This window comes from Rhinoraja longicauda, chromosome 13 (genome assembly GCF_053455715.1).
Source record: "Rhinoraja longicauda isolate Sanriku21f chromosome 13, sRhiLon1.1, whole genome shotgun sequence".
In the NCBI taxonomy this organism is placed as follows: domain Eukaryota; kingdom Metazoa; phylum Chordata; class Chondrichthyes; order Rajiformes; family Arhynchobatidae; genus Rhinoraja; species Rhinoraja longicauda.
Genome location: NC_135965.1, coordinates 31,191,411 through 31,211,275, shown reverse-complemented (window position 1 = coordinate 31,211,275; position 19,865 = coordinate 31,191,411). Strand labels below are relative to the sequence as shown.

The 19,865-nt window shown below is 37.1% G+C and overlaps 1 protein-coding gene across 4 annotated transcripts in view; it reads right to left on the bottom strand.

The window, feature by feature from the left end:
• The window catches only part of LOC144599211 (uncharacterized), a 46,864-nt gene that overhangs the window by 15,033 nt on the left and 11,966 nt on the right, over positions 1–19,865 (bottom strand). For 2 of the 4 annotated variants that reach the window (XM_078409967.1, XM_078409966.1), the window contains exons 3-6: positions 8,006–8,053; positions 6,225–6,300; positions 4,768–4,907; positions 1,483–1,749 (exon numbers count right to left, since the gene is read on the bottom strand). In XM_078409967.1, the coding sequence (XP_078266093.1) occupies positions 1,483–1,729 (247 nt within the window). In that variant the 5' untranslated portion in view covers positions 1,730–1,749; positions 4,768–4,907; positions 6,225–6,300; positions 8,006–8,053. Of the gene's footprint in view, positions 1–1,482; positions 1,750–4,767; positions 4,908–6,224; positions 6,354–8,005; positions 8,054–19,865 lie in introns of all 4 variants that reach the window. The other 2 variants (XM_078409968.1, XM_078409969.1) reach the window with 2 other exon arrangements.

Genomic DNA, 19,865 nt, shown 5'->3' with positions numbered 1-19,865 from the left:
TAAATTGAGGTCGAATGTACGTATGTATGTTCATTGCTATGCACAGCAGAAATTCTCTCTCTCTCTCTCTCTCTCTCTCCCTCTCTCCCTCTCTCCCTCTCTCCCTCTCTTCCTCCCTCCCTCCCTCCCTCCCTCCCTCCCTCCCCCTCCCTCCCCCTCCCTCCCCCTCTCTCTCTCTCTCTCTCTCTCTCTCTCTCTCTCTCTCTCTCTCTCTCTCTCTCTCTCTCTCTCTCTCACTTTCTTAGCAATCTTATCTGCTTGTGATGCCATTCTTTACAATACTGTGGAGATTTGGTTACCATTTCAAGTAATATTCATGTTTTTTCCAATTTAAGAACAAAATCGACTTATGGATATCCCCAAATAACTGAACCCATTTGTTACTTGAGTACAGCTTATATATCTATGTATTATCTATTTGATCATTAATTCTCAAGGTATTTTATCATTTCAAATCATGTAAATACAAATTGTTTTTTTTTGCTTTTTATATTTGGAATCATTCGTACTATACATTTTATTCTTGTCAGTCACTCACCGTACAAAATTCCATATTTTAGACAGTTTCACATGTAAATCTAGTGACGATATGGTCAAAGAAATATCCATACTGGCTCTTATACAGGATTTGATATTGATATCATGTCAAGTCTTTTTTTTGCATTTGCAATGTATACATATGAAATTATACAATATGTTAAGATTAGTGGGCAAAGTGGGCGGCACAGTGGCGCAATGGTAGAGTTGCTGCCTTACAGCGCTTGCAGTGCCAGAGACCCGGGTTCAATCCTGACTACGGGTGCTGTATGTACGGAGTTTGTACATTCTCCCCATGACTGCATGGGTTTTCTCTGAGATCCTTGGTTTCTTCCCACACTCCAAAATTGTGCAGGTTTGTAAGTTATTTGGCTTGGAATAAATGTAAAAAATGTCCTTAGTGTAGGATAGTGTGAGTGTGCGGGGATTGCTGATCGGTGCGGACTTGGTGGGCCAGGAAGGCCCTGTTTCTGCACTGTATCTAAACTAAACTAAATCAGCATATTAAAATAAATTATTTACAACCTCAAAATAATTCTTTGGGTGAATTTCTGCAGGAGTCCCCCATTCATCCATTTGTAATTTTAACTGGATTGTCATGGAAGCTGAAAAACTATGTAAACACAAACATTCACCTATTTATCCCTTCATTACTATTTTTTATACACTATTGACACAACATAGGTTAAGTTTTATGGAAACAAGATTTTTTTTGGGGGTGGGGACTAGTTCAATTTTACACTTTATTATTTTTTGCAGGGTCTTATGACTGATTCTATTTCACATGAGCTGTTCAATTTTATTGGGACTAGATTAGTTTTATAAGGATTGATTCAGTGTTATAAACTCATAACTAATGAAGTGGTTGCTTGAGTGATGTTTTGTTCATGAATAACATTTGTTAACAAATACATTGCAGATTTATTAAGAACATTCAAAGTCTACCTGGTACTCCAAAGTTTCCTCTGTCTCCTTTATGACCTTGATCTCCTTTTGGCCCTTTACAATGCATACAGACACAGTATGCTGGGACCATATCTGCGTTGAAAGGATAGTCTTGGTTTGGAATGGGACACATGTTATACTCAACAGATGGATCAGGAAGTCCACGACTTGATGGCTGCCCAGTTTCATTTTGAAGAGTACCTTCCGCAATTGTGAGCAGAGCCCAAAGCGTAAATACATTCAACATCCTTAATCTGACTCCAAAACCTGTGGGTGGGTAATATGCAGAATGAAATTTACTTGTACATCAAGTGAAGGGGCCCCATGCAACAAAAAATACAATTCATATGGAACAGGTTAATTTTCTACTAAAGCACTACTTTGTCTAGCCAGTTTCATTGCAGTGCATCTCAAATGATGTCATTTCTATAATCGCAATGGAGAAAGTCAAAATATTTATTTGCTCGTTCCTATATATCACTCTCTATATTTATTCATAACCCCAATTACGTGTCTGCCCAGCCTTTCCCAACATCGGAGGAGCATAGGTGAGTGCATAACCCTCCCATCACCACCGGGAGCAAGTTGACATTTGGCACTTTGGATTTTTAACATCACGCCCTGTGTATTTGGAAACATGAATAGTCTTACATGCCATCAATGGAAAATACAAATTCATTTTCAAGTGAGCTATTAAACCAATGCTTAGTTTTGCTTTACTATTTGAAAAGAGTATCACAATTTTTTGGACCTAATTACAATTAAAGTCCAGGTCCTGCCTCAGAAGGCAGTGGAGGCCAATTCTCTGAATGCATTCAAGAGAGATCTAGATAGAGCTCTTAAGGATAGCGGAGTCAGGGGGTATGGGGAGAAGGCAGGAACGGGGTACTGATTGAGAATGATCAGCCATGATCACATTGAATGGCGGTGCTGGCTCGAAGGGCCGAATGGCCTCCTTCTGCACCTATTGTCTATTGTCCTACAAACAGCAACTGACAATAAACGATCAGTTGATTTGCCTTTGGTTCTCTGAATGGGGAAAGTGAACCAGACCAATCAAAAAAATCTTTCCCCTTCTTCATCAAGACTTATGTTTCAATTTAAATCGTAGACAATAGTATATCTCTCCATTTATTTCACAGCACCTCTGATGATGCAGCATGTCTCAATGTCATATTGAGTGGTCAACCCAGGTTATCTTCCAGAGTAAGATGTGAATACTTAAGTTTTTGACCCAAATTTAAGCAAAACTACCTCAGTGTGTTCCAAATTAAGTTGGCAGAAATCCACCCTGTTTCATTCTGTCGCTGCAAACTGCAACGGCAACCCTAAGAGATTAATTTACATTAAAATTTATGACAAGAAATTGAGGGAGGGTTTAAGTATATGTTTATCTCATAATAATACTTTTTCATAGTCCTTCACAATTATCAGAGAACGCGTCACCATATCAACAATACGTAAGAGAGTGCCTTTCCATGCTGCTAAAATAAATGAGTTATTTCGTGAATTTTTTAATGTGAATTTAAAAACTTATTTCAGATTCCTCAAATTCTCTTGCTTTGGTTTTGTTAAATGCCAGCAGCAAGAGAATAGAATAGCTGCTCAGGTTGTGGCTGTATTTGTTTAGTTTATACTTCTTTTAAATCCTCCCCTCAAGGCACAATTGACACTTCCACAAATAAGTCAGCTTCTGGTGCCTCATCTGAGTGTTCAGTGTTGATTTGAAAATCTATGTAGTGAACAAAAATAGGCTTGTCACTAAACGAAAGCACAGCCAAATTCATCTCCGTTCAGTTGGTCATCGAAGCAGAGTTAGTCAAATTTCAGTTGGCCTAGTATCATTTCAGTACATTACAGTTGTTTCTAATTGAACAAATTAACTTTATTCTTCATTTAAAAGGATATTTCATTTCTAAAACTGACAGGTTAGAGTTACTTTAAAGTGTTTTCACTATGATTTCAGTTCAGATGGCGATATGGCTTCTTGAAATAGTCCTCCTGTATAATTAGCTCTTTGCAAGAAATAGGGCTTGTCAAAATTTTCAGAAAGTTGACTTTCAGTCATTTTTAACCTTCAGTGGAATTCACGAAAAATCAAATTGTTATTTTTGTTAACTTCATATTTCTGGAAGAGGATAATGATATAGTACAATACTAAATTTCTACATTTTCCCTATTGATTCCCAGGACTATCTAAGAAAATTAATCTGTGATCATTCTGAGGAGAAAGTCAATAATTTACATGAGGTTTAAGAATAGTGCATCACAAATTTGTGAAATACTGTCAAAATATTCTGAATGAAGGATTTGAAAATCAGTTACTTTTAAACAGAACCAGAAAAAAACAGGAGAAATCTATTCTGTCAGTGTCTGCTCCACTATTCAGCCCAGATTCCTTGATTCACTTTCTATCTAAGAATCTATTGATCTTTGTCTTGAAAAACTGGCCCTCCATAGCAACTAATGAGTGAAGAAATCTCATCTGACTCCTGAATGGCCGAACCATTCATTTGCCTGTCTATATCACACTGAAGCCTCTTTGCATCCTTTTTACTCTAGCATAAACCTTTGGTGTAATCAGCAAACTTGGACATGTTACACTTGGTCTCCTCATCTAATTTACTGAACAGCTGGGACCCAAGCTTTTTAATCCTTACAACATCCAGAGCCTTCCAACTTGATGACTTTTCTATTCCATCCCATCTATTGTCTGACTATTAACCAATCCATGCTAGTAATTATCATAAATCCCACATGCTTCGATTTTCTTTCAATAACCTTTGGTATCGCCTTCTGAAAATCAAATAAATCACATCCACTGGTTCATCATTATCTATCTGGGTAGTTACCATTTCTAAAATTTATAATAGATTTCTCAAATATGATTTTCCTTCCATACATCCTTAATAATAAATTCTAGCATTGTGATCGAATCTGCAGCTTATTCTACCAGACTTCTTAAAATTTGACCATGCGTGTGATATCCCACATCACAGGGAATCATTCTCATAACCTGATTCATGCAGGAGAACATCTCAAACTTAAGTTTTTGAAAAAAGGAACAATGTTTACTGATTTCAAATAATGAATAGATCATGGGGTTAAAATTAAATAAAGAAAATGTTCAAATTACAAATATCAATATGAATTTATATTTCACATCAATTATAATCTGTTTTTTGGACACACGTAACAAAACATCATGGCAAAGATTGCACCATAGTATTTAAACTCAACTTTCCTCTGTATGTAAAACAGTGTCTTCATTGGAAATTTCCTCACCTGTGGCGCAGATCCCCTGAATTCAAACTTTCTGTTGGATCTGAGATAACGGTTTGTACAGTGCTTGGTTTTATAAACCCTTTTTCCCAGGTGAACATCACAAATTAGTCATTGTTCCCAAGTGCATTATTCAGCATGGCCTAGATATAACAATGAAATAGAATTAGGGTGTTTTTTGAGGTCTTTACTGGAGGAAGTAAGAGGATACTTTATAATCATATCCATTGGGTTCATATTTCTCCATTACTCCAAATTCTTTTGCCTGAGCTAGAGAATAGATCGCTACAAATATTTGATATGGTCATTTGTTTTGTTTGGTTAACACATTTGGGGTTAGATTACAGGTTATTAAGCTTTGCATAAACCACTTTCTGGCCATAGCCTTGGAAAATATAATTTCCCACAGGGGATTCTGTCACCCATTTTCACTGCTAGACAATTGGGGACATAGCACAGGAACTGTAGCAAGATTTATAGTTAAACAAGCAAAAAATGTGGTTACATTTAATTTCTATTATACTAAAGCGTGGATATGGTACAATATGACCTAAATAAAAGGACAGTGACCTTAACAATTGAAGGAATTTGTCACATTCCCTGTGTGATAGTGTGTGTATTTGTGCAAGGTGGTTGGTGGGCGGTGTTTGTGGGAAAGCAAGTCAATGTTGAAAGTAACTTCATTTAAACAGTGGCACTTTCCATGTAAAAACATGCAGTATTATTAGTAATTTGTCATGGATGATATTTTGAAAGGAAAAATAAATATAAAACCTCAATTATTAAGGCAATTGGTCTGTATTTCATCTCACTGCATATCTTATTAGTCTTGTTAAACATGCTTTGCATGTACATCATGCAATTGACTAATGAAGATGGCTGTTAGTTTAGTGAGTTTGGGTAGTTAGCTTTTCTCACCTAGGTCTAGAATAGTTTATCTTGCCGTTAGTTATTCACACGTGGGGTTAAAATGATCTGATTCCAGTATAAATATATAAACCATTTATTGACTAACATTATAAACCATATGATAGACACAAAAAGCTGGAGGAACTCAGCGGGTCAGACAGCATCTCTAGAGAAAATGAACAGGAGACATTGTCTCAACCTGAAACGTCACTTGTTCATTTACTCTAGAGATGATATCTGACCCACTGAGTTACTCCAGCTTTTTGTGTCTATCTTTGGTTTACACTAGCATCTGCAGTTTCTTCCTGCACATTATAAATTATATGGGGTTTTTTCTGCACTTACCTTACCACAGCTCCTTCTTCACCAAAGTTGATTCAGATAAGCTCTCTTTCCTGTTCCATGCAAGATCCTTTTCTTTTCTCCTAGCAACTTCAACTTTAAAGTCTGTCAGACTTACAATTCTGCATTCAGAAGGCTCTATCTACCACAACCTTTCACTCTCAGAGGATATAAGGGAAAATGTAACCTTATTCAGCACTCTCTCTCACCTCCAAGGCACTTTACGATCTATCAATTCCCGGTTCACATTCCCTTAATATGGACAGCCTTTGTCTGCTTGTACCTCTGGAAGAGTACAAACATAGAAGAGACTGAGCACACACAGTGCAGCAGAGTGACTTAATGGGAGAAACACATAAAAACAGCACAGTTAAAGAAAGAACTTACATTTGTATAACATCTTTCAAAGCTTTGAGCCAATTCAAAGCATTTCACAATCAGTTAATTATTTTTGAGGTAAAGTCTCCATTGTGATGTAGAAAACAGAGAATTCAATTTGTTCAAACAGCAACAAATGATAATCAGTCTTTTTGGTAGTGAAAGTTAAAGGATGAATATTGTCCAGGCCACTAGGAATGTTTCACTGCTCTTCTTCTAATACCAGAAGTTGGTGATTCACTTTAACTTCTTATCTGAAAGGTGCAACTTCTAAAAATGTTCCATTGATGTATCATTCTGAATTATATGCTCAAGAGTCCATAGTAACACAACTGGACAATTTGAACCAATTTTTTATTGATTTCATTATAAATAGTTATTTTTTAATGTCATATTGAGATGCCAATCATCAACCTTGCAAGTAGACTACTGAGGAGTTAAGAAAATTACCAACATACATAGTGGCTCTGTGTATAATTGTACAAAATCAATCGGAAACAATTTATATCAAGACATTTTAAGTAAATAATTCAGAATGCATGGAATCTATACAATTGTTTCACAAATATTCCTCAAATCATTTGTCAATATTACATGATTTTGAATACAGTGAAAATGCAGAAACAGAATGAATGATGTGTGTTGCTAATTGGTCCTTAATAGTATTTCTGGCCTTACCACAGGTTTTGAAATATGCACGAGGCGATTAATATCCCTAAGTCTTTGCTGACCTCCCTGGACTTCTTGGAGCCATGCTTGGTCAAAAATGGTCTTGATTTTGCTGCTATCATTTTTCTTCTGCCTCCAGTGTATGAGGGCCAGCCAACTCCACTTTCATTCACTTATTATAGGACAATTTATATCAATTGATGGTTTGTTCTTGTGTCAAAGTCACTCCCAATCAAAGATAAGCCCTTCAACAATCCCAACTGCACTGGGCAATGCTTCCAGTCCCAATAAATTTGCCAGATGATAAGGTTAAAATTAATGATGATAAAATTCTGTTGGTGCTTGTGAATGCTGTATTTTGAACGGGCACATTGTACCATTAGGTACAATGGCAGAGCTGTCCTTTATGAAAAAGAGTTGCACTTAACTGAAGATTTTGTTCAGTGTGGCGTCATCCAGACAAATGCTGAGCAGAATTGAATATTTAGTCAGCTAGCTCTGATAAATCCAGTTTACCTATGAAATTTCAGTAGTTAAATGGCTTTGTGACATACTAACATTAATCATTTTAGGTCACATTACCTATACAGTTTTACACAGATTAAAACTAACAACCTTAATGAGGAAGGAAATAATCACAATTAGTTAGCAAAAGACATTGAAGTGAATGGCATAGTAAAAAAATCTGAAAAGAGAGGGAATTAAGATGAGACTGGTCTGTAAAATGTCCAAGACTAAAAAACAAAATGAAAGTCTTCTAATTAGAAACAGAGAAAAGATTGCTCACAAATTAAATTTTATGAAGAATGTTGCAGTTGTCAGTTCTGGGCCAACACAATATTGAGGTTCTTTAAACATGACCCAACTTCATATTTATATAGAACTCCAGAGTAGGCAAGATCATGGTTTCCTCCTGACCCAAGAAAAATAATTTGAATCTTACCATTTCTGGTCTTCTTCAGGTGTATAGCTGAATAAAGGTCAGTGAAACCTGCAGGAACATGAGGTTTATTTTGCCATTTTGCATTCAGAAAGGCATTAATTCTTCCTTGGCAAGAAAATTCATACCAAACAGGTACCTCATAGAGCTGAACTACATAACCAATTTCATTACCTTTTGGTTGCTCATCCAATTAATTGTTTCAGATACCTTTTGATAACTTAGCCAAGTAACAAAACACATAACGTAAACACTGAATATTCTACATTTATATTTGTTAATCACTCATAAACTGTGATTGGATGTGATCCTCTGTCTTCTCTTCCCTATCTTCAAATCTTGAAAATACTTCATCTGGTCCTAGGCTCATCTTAGTTCTGTATTTCTGAGTTTTTCTAAATTCATTCTATTTACACACGCATCTCATTCAATACTCAATTAATTTGTAAAAAATCTATTATATTATATTTTTTTCTCATAATTTCATCCACGTTTAAATTTCCCTCTTCATCAATAACTGACCCTACCCTCTCCAAGCATTACTTTAATTGCAATTAGATACCTCTGCTAAGTGCTTCTTTTTGTGATGGTATACACCAGTACAGTGTACCGGCACCTCTAAAAAGTGAAACATCATTATTCTGTTTTTCAACCACATAATACATATATTTATTAATCATATGTTTCATCACCATTTTGTGTACATAAAAGCACTGCCCATGCTATTTTTTAATATATTATCTGCCAACTATTTTAAATTTTCCATATTAGTCACACATGATCTTGGTTGCTACTCTATGTAAGGAATAGGGATCAAACTGAATAATTTAGGTAGACTAATATTTATCAGATTAAAAACTGTCATCTTTAAAGTGCTCTAGGATGCTGGAAACAAGTCCAGTAGCAAGTGAAGAGTAACTACAAAAAAGAAACATTGTGGAGTTACTTAATCTCTTTTATCTCCCATGTGTGTTTTTCTAGCCATAACATAGGAAAGAGTGGGAAGCTAAGCTTTTCCCCATTACTTCTATTGGATTACCACTCTGTTTCCACCCAGTAGAGTCCATGAAAATCTCCCTTAAAAAAAAAGTTGCTGCTGTTTTCAGATTCAGCTTGTAGAATTTTAATAAATATATTTGAACAGTCTTGTGTTGGGAGTTTAATAACCAAAATTACGAAATTACAAGAACATTTGTTATTTTAATCTGATCATTGATATTACAAATGTTGCAGGATATTATCTTAATCTCGGGAAATTTTTATTTATTGATTTCCCACGTTCTCTGGAGAGAACAAACATACTTATTAATATATGCTTTGCTCAAACTTTGCCAGCAAGAACTTGCAGCGAATTGTGGCACAGCCCAGACGATCCCATAAACTAACCTCTCTTCTATTGACTCCATTTACACCTCACGCTGCCTCGGCAAGGCCAGCAGCATAATCAAGGATGAGTCGTACCTTGGCCACTCCCTCTTCTCCCCACTCCCATCAGGCAAAAGGTATAGAAGTGTGAAAATGCATACCACCTGATTCAGGGGCAGTTTCTTCCCAGCTGTTATCAGGCAACTGTATTATCCTACCACAACCAAAGAGCAGTGCTGAACTACTATCTACCTCTTTGATAACCCTCGGACTTTCCTTGATCGGACTTTGTTGGCTTTATTTTGCACTAAACATTATTCCCTTATCATGTATCTTTGCTCTGTAAATGGATCGATTGTAATCATGTATTATCTTTCTGCTGACTGGTTAGCATGCAACAAAAGCTTTTCACTATACCTCAGTACACGTGACAATAAACTAAACTAAACCCTACTGGAAGTATGCATGATGTACTGGAGTAAACATAGGTAAAATCCCTTACCTTACACTGGTTAAGTGTTCAATTAGAGACCCAGATCTTAATCAAATCCTAAAAAAGACATAATGCTCAATATTCCTTGATTAGAAAAAAAGTGTATTTGAAATGCTGGCTCAAAGTTTGTAGTCATTTGTAGTCACTTGTTGCCTCAGGAAAAGATAATTCCACTAACCTTACAGTCTTTTCAGTGAGAATTTACTATGAGAAACCAACAACAGAATTCCATCACAATAGGGAGGGTGGAGGTTAGTACAAGCCTCTCCACGTACAATTGAAAAGCTTTAAAACCCATACTTTAACTATCAAAGCTGTTACAAATATCTAAACCTGTTGGGTTTTTTAAAAAAAATTAAGTATAAAATATAAAAATAACATGAACATTTTAAAATTATTAAATCATTACAGCTGTTCTCGTTCATTGAAATTGAGGGGGAATGTCTCAACTTGTTGTTTGTGTGTGTTTCCCCACATAAGCAGTGGAAAATCTCTGCAGCTTCATATTTCCAAGGTGGGCTACATGAATGTCAGAGTGTGCTGATAAAAAGAAATATCACAAACAGTTCATGAAAAATTTAGACATCTGCATTTTCACAGAAACCCCAAATTTGCTGTTAATTTCCAAGGTAAATGTTCACAATTACACAGATAAGTGATAATGAACAGTGAATTGTCATGTCATCGGAGAAGAAGGGCGTGTTTCCAAGCATACAAACAAAAGAATGTCTGAAAACTATCTCTTCGTTAAAGGTACTGACTATATATTGTAAATTGAGTACTTGGGAGATAGTCTATAAACAATGAGGTCAATAATAGTTAGTAATACAACCTCATGGTGTGCACCAAATTTAGAACACTTCAACGTGAAATAATAAATCCAGGGTAACGAGGAAGAAGGTAGACCTGCTCAAGGATAAATGAGGGGATCTGTGCTTGTGGTGAGGGGCTGTTGGCAAGGTATTAAACAAGTAGTTTGCATCTGTTTTCACCAAGGAGAAGGACATAGAGATCAGTGTGGAGAATACTAATATGCAAAGTGGGTTTGAGATTAAGAAGAGAAGGTGTTGGGGCTCTTGAAGAGTATTAAAGTGGATAAATCCCCAGGGCCTGATGGGATCTATCCCAGGTTATTGAGAGAAGCAAGAGGGGAGATTGCAACAGGCTTTATGAAGATCTTGGCATCTTCTCTAGCCACAGGCAATGACCCGGACGGTTGGAGAACCGTTAATGTGGTTCCTTTGTTTAAGAAGGGAAATAGGGAGAATTCGGAGAATTACAGGCAGCCTCACGACAGTATGAATCAAACTCCATTTGCCATTCCTTGGCCCACTTGCTAGGCTGGTCAAGATTCCACTGTAATTCTTCATAACTATCTTCACTGTCTATGATGCTACCTAATTTAGTGTCATCTGCAAAATATCATGCCTTGAACAATCTCATCCAAATTGTTGATATAGATGAAAAAAACAAAGGGCCTAGCACTAATCCCAGAGGTACTTCACTAGTCACAGGATTCCAGTTCGAAAGCACAATTCTGCACCACTACCCTCTACTTCCTACCATTAAACAAATTATGTATTCATTTAGCTAGATCTCCCTGGATCCCATGCAATCTTAATCTTCCAGTGCAGCCTACCATGCAGAACTTTATCAAAAGCCTTTCTGAAGCCCATGTAGACAACGACTATGTCTATAGCCCCATCCTCATCAACCTTCTAAGTTAAATCTTCAAAAAACTCAATCAAATTTGTTAGACCTCCCATGCACAAAAGCATGCTGACTATAACTTGTCAACTCCTGTCTTTCCAAATGAATGTATATCTTATTCCCCAGAATCCTCTATGGTAACCTTCCAAAATGTTAGCCTTACCAGTCGATAGTTGTTAAGTAGAGGCACAATATTAGCTACCTTCTAGTCTTCCAGCACCTCACCTGGGTAGATTACAAACAAATGCTATGAACATAGAAATTTCCAATTTCAGATACGAAAAAACCCTGGAGTTCTCCTCCTGCATACACTTACCTGTTGACCTAATTGCCTTCTCCTTTTGTTCACATTTTCCCGTTCCCCTGCCCTTCATTCCAACCCCATCTGGTTCCACCTACCAGTCTCTAACCCAATTTTCTTTTGCAAATGCTCCATAAAAGCTAAATGATCTATTTATTCACACATTTTACTTTCTGGCTGATAATCAATTCTCAATTCTTTGTATTTCAATCTTGTTAAACAATCTCTATATGGTACCTTATCAAAAACCTTCAGAAAATCTGATAACACTACACCTACAAGTTCCCTTTTATTGATACTACTAATTGCATTCTCAAGAAACTGTAGCAGATTATTCAAATGTGATTTTCTTTTCATAAACACATTGGCTCTCTTCAGTCCTATTATTCTTCTTAAGTTTTTAAAAATCACTTTCTGCATTACAGAATCCAGCATTTTCATTACCACTGGCATCAAGCAATAGTTCCATGTTTTCTTTCTCCCTTCTTATCAAAATAGTGTGGCCCCATTAGGTACTCTCCAATTCCCAGGAACAATTCGAGTGTTTATAGAACTTTGAAAGGTGACAACCAAAACATTTGTAATTTCAAAAAGCACCTCCGTCAAAACTTTTGATGTAGAGCACCGTGTTGATTGTGATCATTTATCAGTTTTCAAACCTATCAACTTTTTAGTACTATCTTATGAACCACCATTCCCACTGGACCGTTGCTTCAGTAATATGTTTGGCATGTTTTAAGTTCTGTGAAGCAAGTTGCACACTAATTGATTAATTCCTCAACCATATCCTTATTCCTCATAACAAATTATCCTCTTCAGTTCAGGGGGCAACATTTGCTCTTTCTGACCAAATCATTTGAAGGTTCAACATCATTTTTTGTTCTTAAACGTGGAATTATGGAAATGTGGAATTGTTTTTGTTAACCACACTCTTGGTCTGCTCTGCCACTCTTGGCAAAGAATGCACACACATCCCAAATTGCTCTTGTATCCTTTTAGAATGTGCTCCCCAGTTCATACTGACTCGTCTAATTTTTCCTACTAAAATGCAGCAATTCGCTCTTCTCAGCCTGGTCCATCAGCTTCCTCCTCGAGTGGCGAATACCAGATTCATGGACATCTGAACGAGCTGACTTATGAAAATATTGAGGTGAATTTTTTACGTTTCCCTTACTTTACAGCCGTTCATCAATGCAATACAGCTAACAGAAACCTAACTAATTCCAAAATGTTTTCTTTTTGTAGTTCTTCTTTATTTGTTAATGAAGAGAGAGGAGATATTAGTTTAACTTGGCATCACATTCGGCACAGACATTTTAGGGCCAAGGGCTTGCTCCTGTGCTGCATTGTTTTATGTTTGCTCTGTAATATGCTAAAACATGCTATAATGCAAATTCAAACTTTAGATTCCTATAAAAGTATCATCAATGTTGTTCTACAATCTACCATTACTGTTTTTATAACATGTTTTTGACAGCGATTCCTCTGTGTTCTGATGGTCTTCATGCTAAGACCATGCTAATTTACAAATGCCGATCAATGCAATTAGTTAAATGTTTTCTTTACTATTTCCACATGCTGCACGACAGTTATTCTAATGTCAAGAATTTATAATCTATCTAATCTTACTTTGCCGAACTTTAGTCACCGTATTAAGCTAATCAGACCTTGTTTTGCTGCCCCAAACCTCACCCACCAATCACCCAGATTTATGTGAACACTTATTGTTGGTTTTCCAAAGAATGACACTTGATCTGTCCTAGATTTGTTAGAAAAAACAGTTCGACACTACTTATGTTTGCTCCTTTGTCACTGTTTTTTGCATTTAAAAAAAAAAGAATGATATTCTATAATATGAATGATAGAAGCGGGGTGATAGCATGCTTAAAAATAGCTTCTAGGACTTTGGAGTTATGGAAGGAATCATAAACAATTGTTCTGATTTTTCATGCAGCTAGAACAGTCAATGTAATTATTGTCTAATGGAAATATCCAGTGTTGAATAGTTCCAAATTTGGATGTTAACCTCCAACACATGGTGCTCACATTCTTAAATTTCAAGCAATAGCGGGAGCACAAAAATGCATTCGAATCACAAAAAGACAAGAGCAACAGAGTTATTGGTATGGTAGACGCAATGCTGGAGTAGCTCAGCAGGTTCAGCAGTATCACTGGAGAAAAAGAATAGATGACGTTTCGGGTTGGAAACTTTCTTCAGACTGAAGGGGGGGAGGGGCAAGGAAATAAAATGGAGGCGAAAATAAATCAGGGCCGGCAACAGATGACCTCAGGAAGGGTGGACCCCATAATGTCCCATTGTTGGCTGGGGAGGGTGTGATGACAAGAGGGATACAAGGATGCGACCAGTGGAACTAGTAGGACGATGTGGGTGGGGATGGGGGAAGAGAAGGGAGGGGAGGGAATGCAGGTGTTACTTGAAGTTAGAGAAATCAATGTTCATAACACTGGGTTGTAAGCTGCCCGTGAAATATAAAGTGCTGTTCCTCCAATTTGCATGTGGCCTCACGTTGACGGTGGAGAAGGCCCAGGACAGAAATGTCAGTACAGGAATGGGAAGGGCAATTAAAATGTTTGGCAACTGGGACATCACATGGGCCAAGGCAGTCTGAGTGTAATTGTTCAGCAAAACAATCTCCAAGTCTATGCTTGGTCTCGCTGATATATTGCCTCATTGACTGTGGTATAGAATATAAAAACTAGGAGGCCATGTTACAGCTTTAAAAAAAAAATTGGTCAGGCCAAAAATGGAATATTGTGTGCAGTTCTGGTTGCCTCAGAAAGAATCTGATTGCACTGTACAGGATGTAGAGGAGATTCACCAAGTTTGCTGATTTGGAGCATTACACTTATAAAGAGAGGCTGGAGTGGAGGAGATTGAGATGTAATCTGAGAGAGATATCTAAAATTATGAACGGGTCAAATTGGGTTGATAGTAAATTTATTTCTCCCATGGTGGGAGTAGATAAGACAAAAAGTGCATTGGTTTAAGTTGAGAGGTAGGACGTATACAGATAGTTTGTGAACAGAGGTTGGTTGGAGTATGGAATCTACTGCCTTGAAGATGTGATGGGGGCAAACTCTCACCCCATTTAAGAAGTACCGAGACAAGTATTTGAATTCCCAAGGCACAGAAGGTTATGGACTTATTGTGAGTAAATGGGATGAATGTAGGTGGGAAGAAGACAGCATGGACATGGTGGGCCAAATGGCCTGCTTCCATCTTGTATGTTTCTAAGCTCAGTTTTACACATTGTCAGTTTCACAAGGTGTCCAAACATTACAATGAGACTTACAATGTTCATGCATACTTTTGATGGAAAGTGGCATAATTGTAATTAGGTTAGAATGCACACGTGGAATGATTGTTCATAGGGAAATCATGACAACATCTAGCCTGTAATATTAATTTGATGGCAGCATTATTATTCTGCACCTAGTCTTATCCTTTACAGTCTTGACCACTGGTGCTTTCTGTGTGGTCTTTGCATGTCCTTCTACATGGGTGTCTAACGGGTCTCTGGTTTCCTGCCACATCCCAAAAATGTTCAGGTTGTTAGGTTTGTGGTCACTGAAATGTGTTCCTGGTATGTAGATGAGTGGTAGAATCTGTGTGGGGTAGCATAGGGGGAATTCATGGAATGTGAGGAGAATAAAATAGGTTAGGGCAAAATTAATATAAAAATGAATGCATGATGGTTAACATAGACTAGTGGGCTGAAGGGTATTATCACTAAAACTTTGCCTTACTGAGATCTGGCCTTGCCTTGCACTTTCCAGAGCATATTTGTACTATCATTATATCATGTTCTTACCAACCACCCCATCCCCATCTCTATCCTATTGCCAATGGTAATACATATGATTGTGAAATCGAATGCTGGTTTTCCTTCAACTTCACCTTCGTGTGAAAGTTCTTTCGCTGATATGTTCTCAACTGAATTTTTAAAATATGCGTTGCATTGTGCTAAATGGAGGATATACATAGCATATGCCTCCACCATAAGTACTCGTAAACCAGAAGGGGTTTGGAAATGGATGTAATGTGGAATAATAGATAGAGCATTAAGTATAAATATAACTTCATTCTCAATAAGTTCACCTCTTCTGGTTTACTAATTGCTAATGGTGCAGGCATGCATTTTGCATATTCTTCTTTCCTTTTAACTCTCACCAATCTAATTTTAATCTCATTTTAATCTCATCTTAATTTTAGTTTCAATCTCATTTTAATTTTAGCTTATTTATCCTTCGGAGAAAAAGCATGTAGATGCATCACTCCCCACCTCCAGTAATTGCTGCTGTCTCCTACTTTGTGCCACCTTCCACAATAAGAAATAGGCAGTGCTTCTGTTGGTGTCAGATAACTTATTTAGCTGATATTTATTCATGACTGCTGCATTTCTCAGAGTGTGCAAACTTTGACAAAGTGCACAGGCCTATGACAGTGCTCCAAATGAGAAGTTGGGGTAAAACCCATGGACCTTACATTTGAGACTTGATTAACAAGGTATATTTTTACATCAGTTTTATGAAGTGAATGGGAGTGAAAAATAAAGTGCAAGGAAACTGCCAGAAATTTAAAATGATTAATAGATTACGTTTTTGAGGATTGTTGAGGGTAGGGTGGTGGATGTTGTCTACATTGAATAGTAAAGCATTTGACAAAATCCCCCACGATAGGCTGATTGAGAAGATTATGGAACACGGGATTGACAGTTATTTGTTTGTATGGATTCAGAACAGGTTTACTGATAGAAGACACAGGGTTGTGGTCAAGGACTTTATTTAGGCTGGAGGTCGGTGCTCCTGTCTTTTGTGATATATATAAATGGATGTAAATGTAGACGGGTTGGTTAGTATGTTTGAAGACGACACCAAGACTGCTGGGGTCACGGACTGTGAGAAAGGCTGTCAAAGCATACAGCAGGATATAAATCAGCTACAAAAACGGTAATAAATTTACAGATGTTAGCAAGGCGACTGGGGTCACAAACGGTGATGAAGGCTGTCAGAGCACACAGTGAGATATAAATCAGATACAAAAATAGTGAAGAAATGGCAGATGGTTTAAGTAACAGGTTTAATGGCAGTAAGTGTAAGGAGTTACACTTTGGAAGGTTGAATGTTTGAAGAAAATATACAATTAATGGCAAGATCATTAACAGCACTGATAAACATTGGGATATTGGGGTCAAAGTCTATAACTCCATGAAAGTGGCAACACAAGTAGATAGAGTGGTAATGAAGGATTATGGTTTGCTTGTCTCCATTGGTCAGGGCATTGAGTATGAAAGTCAGGAAGTCATGATGCAGCTTCATAGGACTTTGGTTAAGCCACATTTAGAGTATTGCATGCACAATCTCTTTTCACCAGTATTTTTAGGTGCCTGCACATATTGAAAAATATAGATGAAATCTGCTCAATTTTCCAGGAGCTTAGCAGATAATTGGCTGGACATGCCTTTACTTCTAATAACAAGGAGCATTTCAATCCACTGAAGCTATTATTTGAAACCACCAGTAACTGTTTCAGTAACTTCAGCCATTAAACCATAAGATTTCATATACTCTGTCATGCCCATGTGCGTGTGATAAACTACAAAGGATAAGAGGGACCATATGGCCTAATCATACTCCTCTGTTGTAAATTATTGGCAGGTAAAAATTGGATTCATCTTGGAAATACCTCGGTCTGACACTGCATGATGGAAACACAGTTGGCCTGAGGATAACTGACACAGGTCACTCCCATAACAACGTAAGCCTCTGGCAACACTAAAAGAGAAGTGTTCCACAGGGAATTATGAAACCTGATACACAACTGGAGCTGAAATTGTATTAGATAAGCAAGCATATCTCACATCAGGAAATGCCTATTCAAATTTCTGGACTATCACAAAGCAACCCAGAATATCTCACTTCATCCAAATAATATTTTCAATTATTGTGTTGAAGCAAATGTTATATGATCGAATTTCTAGGCCCTTAAGTTACATTCTCTAGTCTTCAGAATCAAACTACCCATTGCCTTTAGTTAGCATCCTTTAGTTAATTTCCATCTACAGTATATTCCCTCCATTAAACCAATTTTTCATTTCTCCAAGTAAGTGGTTCATGAAAGCTCTTAAAAATGCTAATGAAAGTTAATTTTGTTTATTTTCAAGATTTATGAATCCATTTAGAAAAATATGTATCTGAAACAATTAGCATCTGAGGACAGATTTCCCCATTGTTTCCTCTACAGACCTCAGTACATTTGTACGTTTTATTTTGGAATTCAGAGAAGGCAGAAATGTTGCCTTTGTTCTTTATAAAAAAGCCTATTATTCACTTAGGTCCAACCAGCATCATTGATCTGACAAAAGTGTCATAGGCTGACACTAGTAAATGGACCTACTTTCAACATGTGCATTGAAGCCATTTAAAGTGTGTCCTACTTTCATTTAATTCTATCTGCTTGTACTAAAGATTTGGCTACAGCCTCTCCCTTCACTTCTTGCTCAATAAAATGGATCACAATAGCATTTTGCAGGTTAAACTAATTTGATATCACATTTTTAGATAATGTATTGTTCATCTCCATAATGCCATTCCATTTACACTGTTGGGTTCTTTGTTAATGATTCCCCCCTCCTGCTAAGCCTTTGTGTTCGTTATCATTCATCCTTTCTGCATAAATTGATTAAAGGTGTGAAAATGATATCCTTATTTTGAAGCTCCAAAGTTGGGTTATGCAATGTCAGGTGGATGACTAATCCTGTTTACACCCGATGAAACTTTGCATCCTAAATCTCTTCTTGTGATTGAAGTGTTTTGTTTCATTTCAACTTGATATCCACCAAATATCACTTGAAGCAAGGTTTCTAGCTGCACTGAAGTGTCCATTGCAACCCCACCCAGCTCCATGGGCTCAGGTTCCACTGTTAATGGATGCCACTTAAAACTTGTCAGCAGTCTTTCAGAAAACATGCCACGGATTATCCATTTCACAGTCCTTTTAAAAAATTTCTTACTGAGTTTACAAATTGCAAAAGTGGATAAGAAGATCACCACTTTGATCATGTACATTTTTGTGGCTCTGTTCCATCGGTTAATGGGCTAAGCTTTCAAAGGAAAAACGTACTCTTTTGGACCATCTGAACAGAATAGTTTTTGCCTAGTATTTTTGTTTCCAATAACAAATAATATGTACATTGCATTATTAATGTCTATGAATCAGATATGCTTTGAGAATATGATAATGAAAATCATTTGATATGTCAATGAATGGGACTGGTTAATTCTCAGTTAGCAGCCTCTGCCCAAATGTTATAAACCATATTATAGCCACGGCTGGAGCCAAAGGGGGATTAAATCCACGCATTCAACATCACAACATACTGCTATCCTGCCCCTCCCTTAAAGTAAAAAATGATGCGGTAGAAATTCAACTTTGGTCACCAAATAGATGTTATGTTGTTAGACACCCATTGTTCACTATTCCCAGTATTAATGGTTCCAAATAATTTGCTTTTGTTGTGATTGACGACTGATTCAAGTTAGAGCAATTTGTGGTCTGATTTTTCCAGGGAAATGGCTAAATAAGTAGAGTCACAAAGTTTTAGAGTTTTAGAATCTCTTGCCCAGAGTAGGGGAATTGAGAACCAGAAGACATAGGTTTAAGGTGAGGGGGGAAGATTTAATAGGATCCCATGGGGTAACTTTTTCACACAAAGGGTGATGGGTATATGGAACAAACTGCCAGAGAAGGTAGTTGAGGCAGGTACTATCGCAACGTTTAAGAAAAGGTTGGACACGTACATGGATAGGACAGGTTTAGAGGGATGTGGGCCAAACGAAATCCAGATACACAGGCCAGTACAGTTGGAAGTAACCTCCCATGTTTGTGTTGTCTCAAATCATAGTTTAGTTAATCAATGGAAAAGTATAAAGTTCCCATAGGTTCCTACTCCAAATGTCATGAGATATTGAGA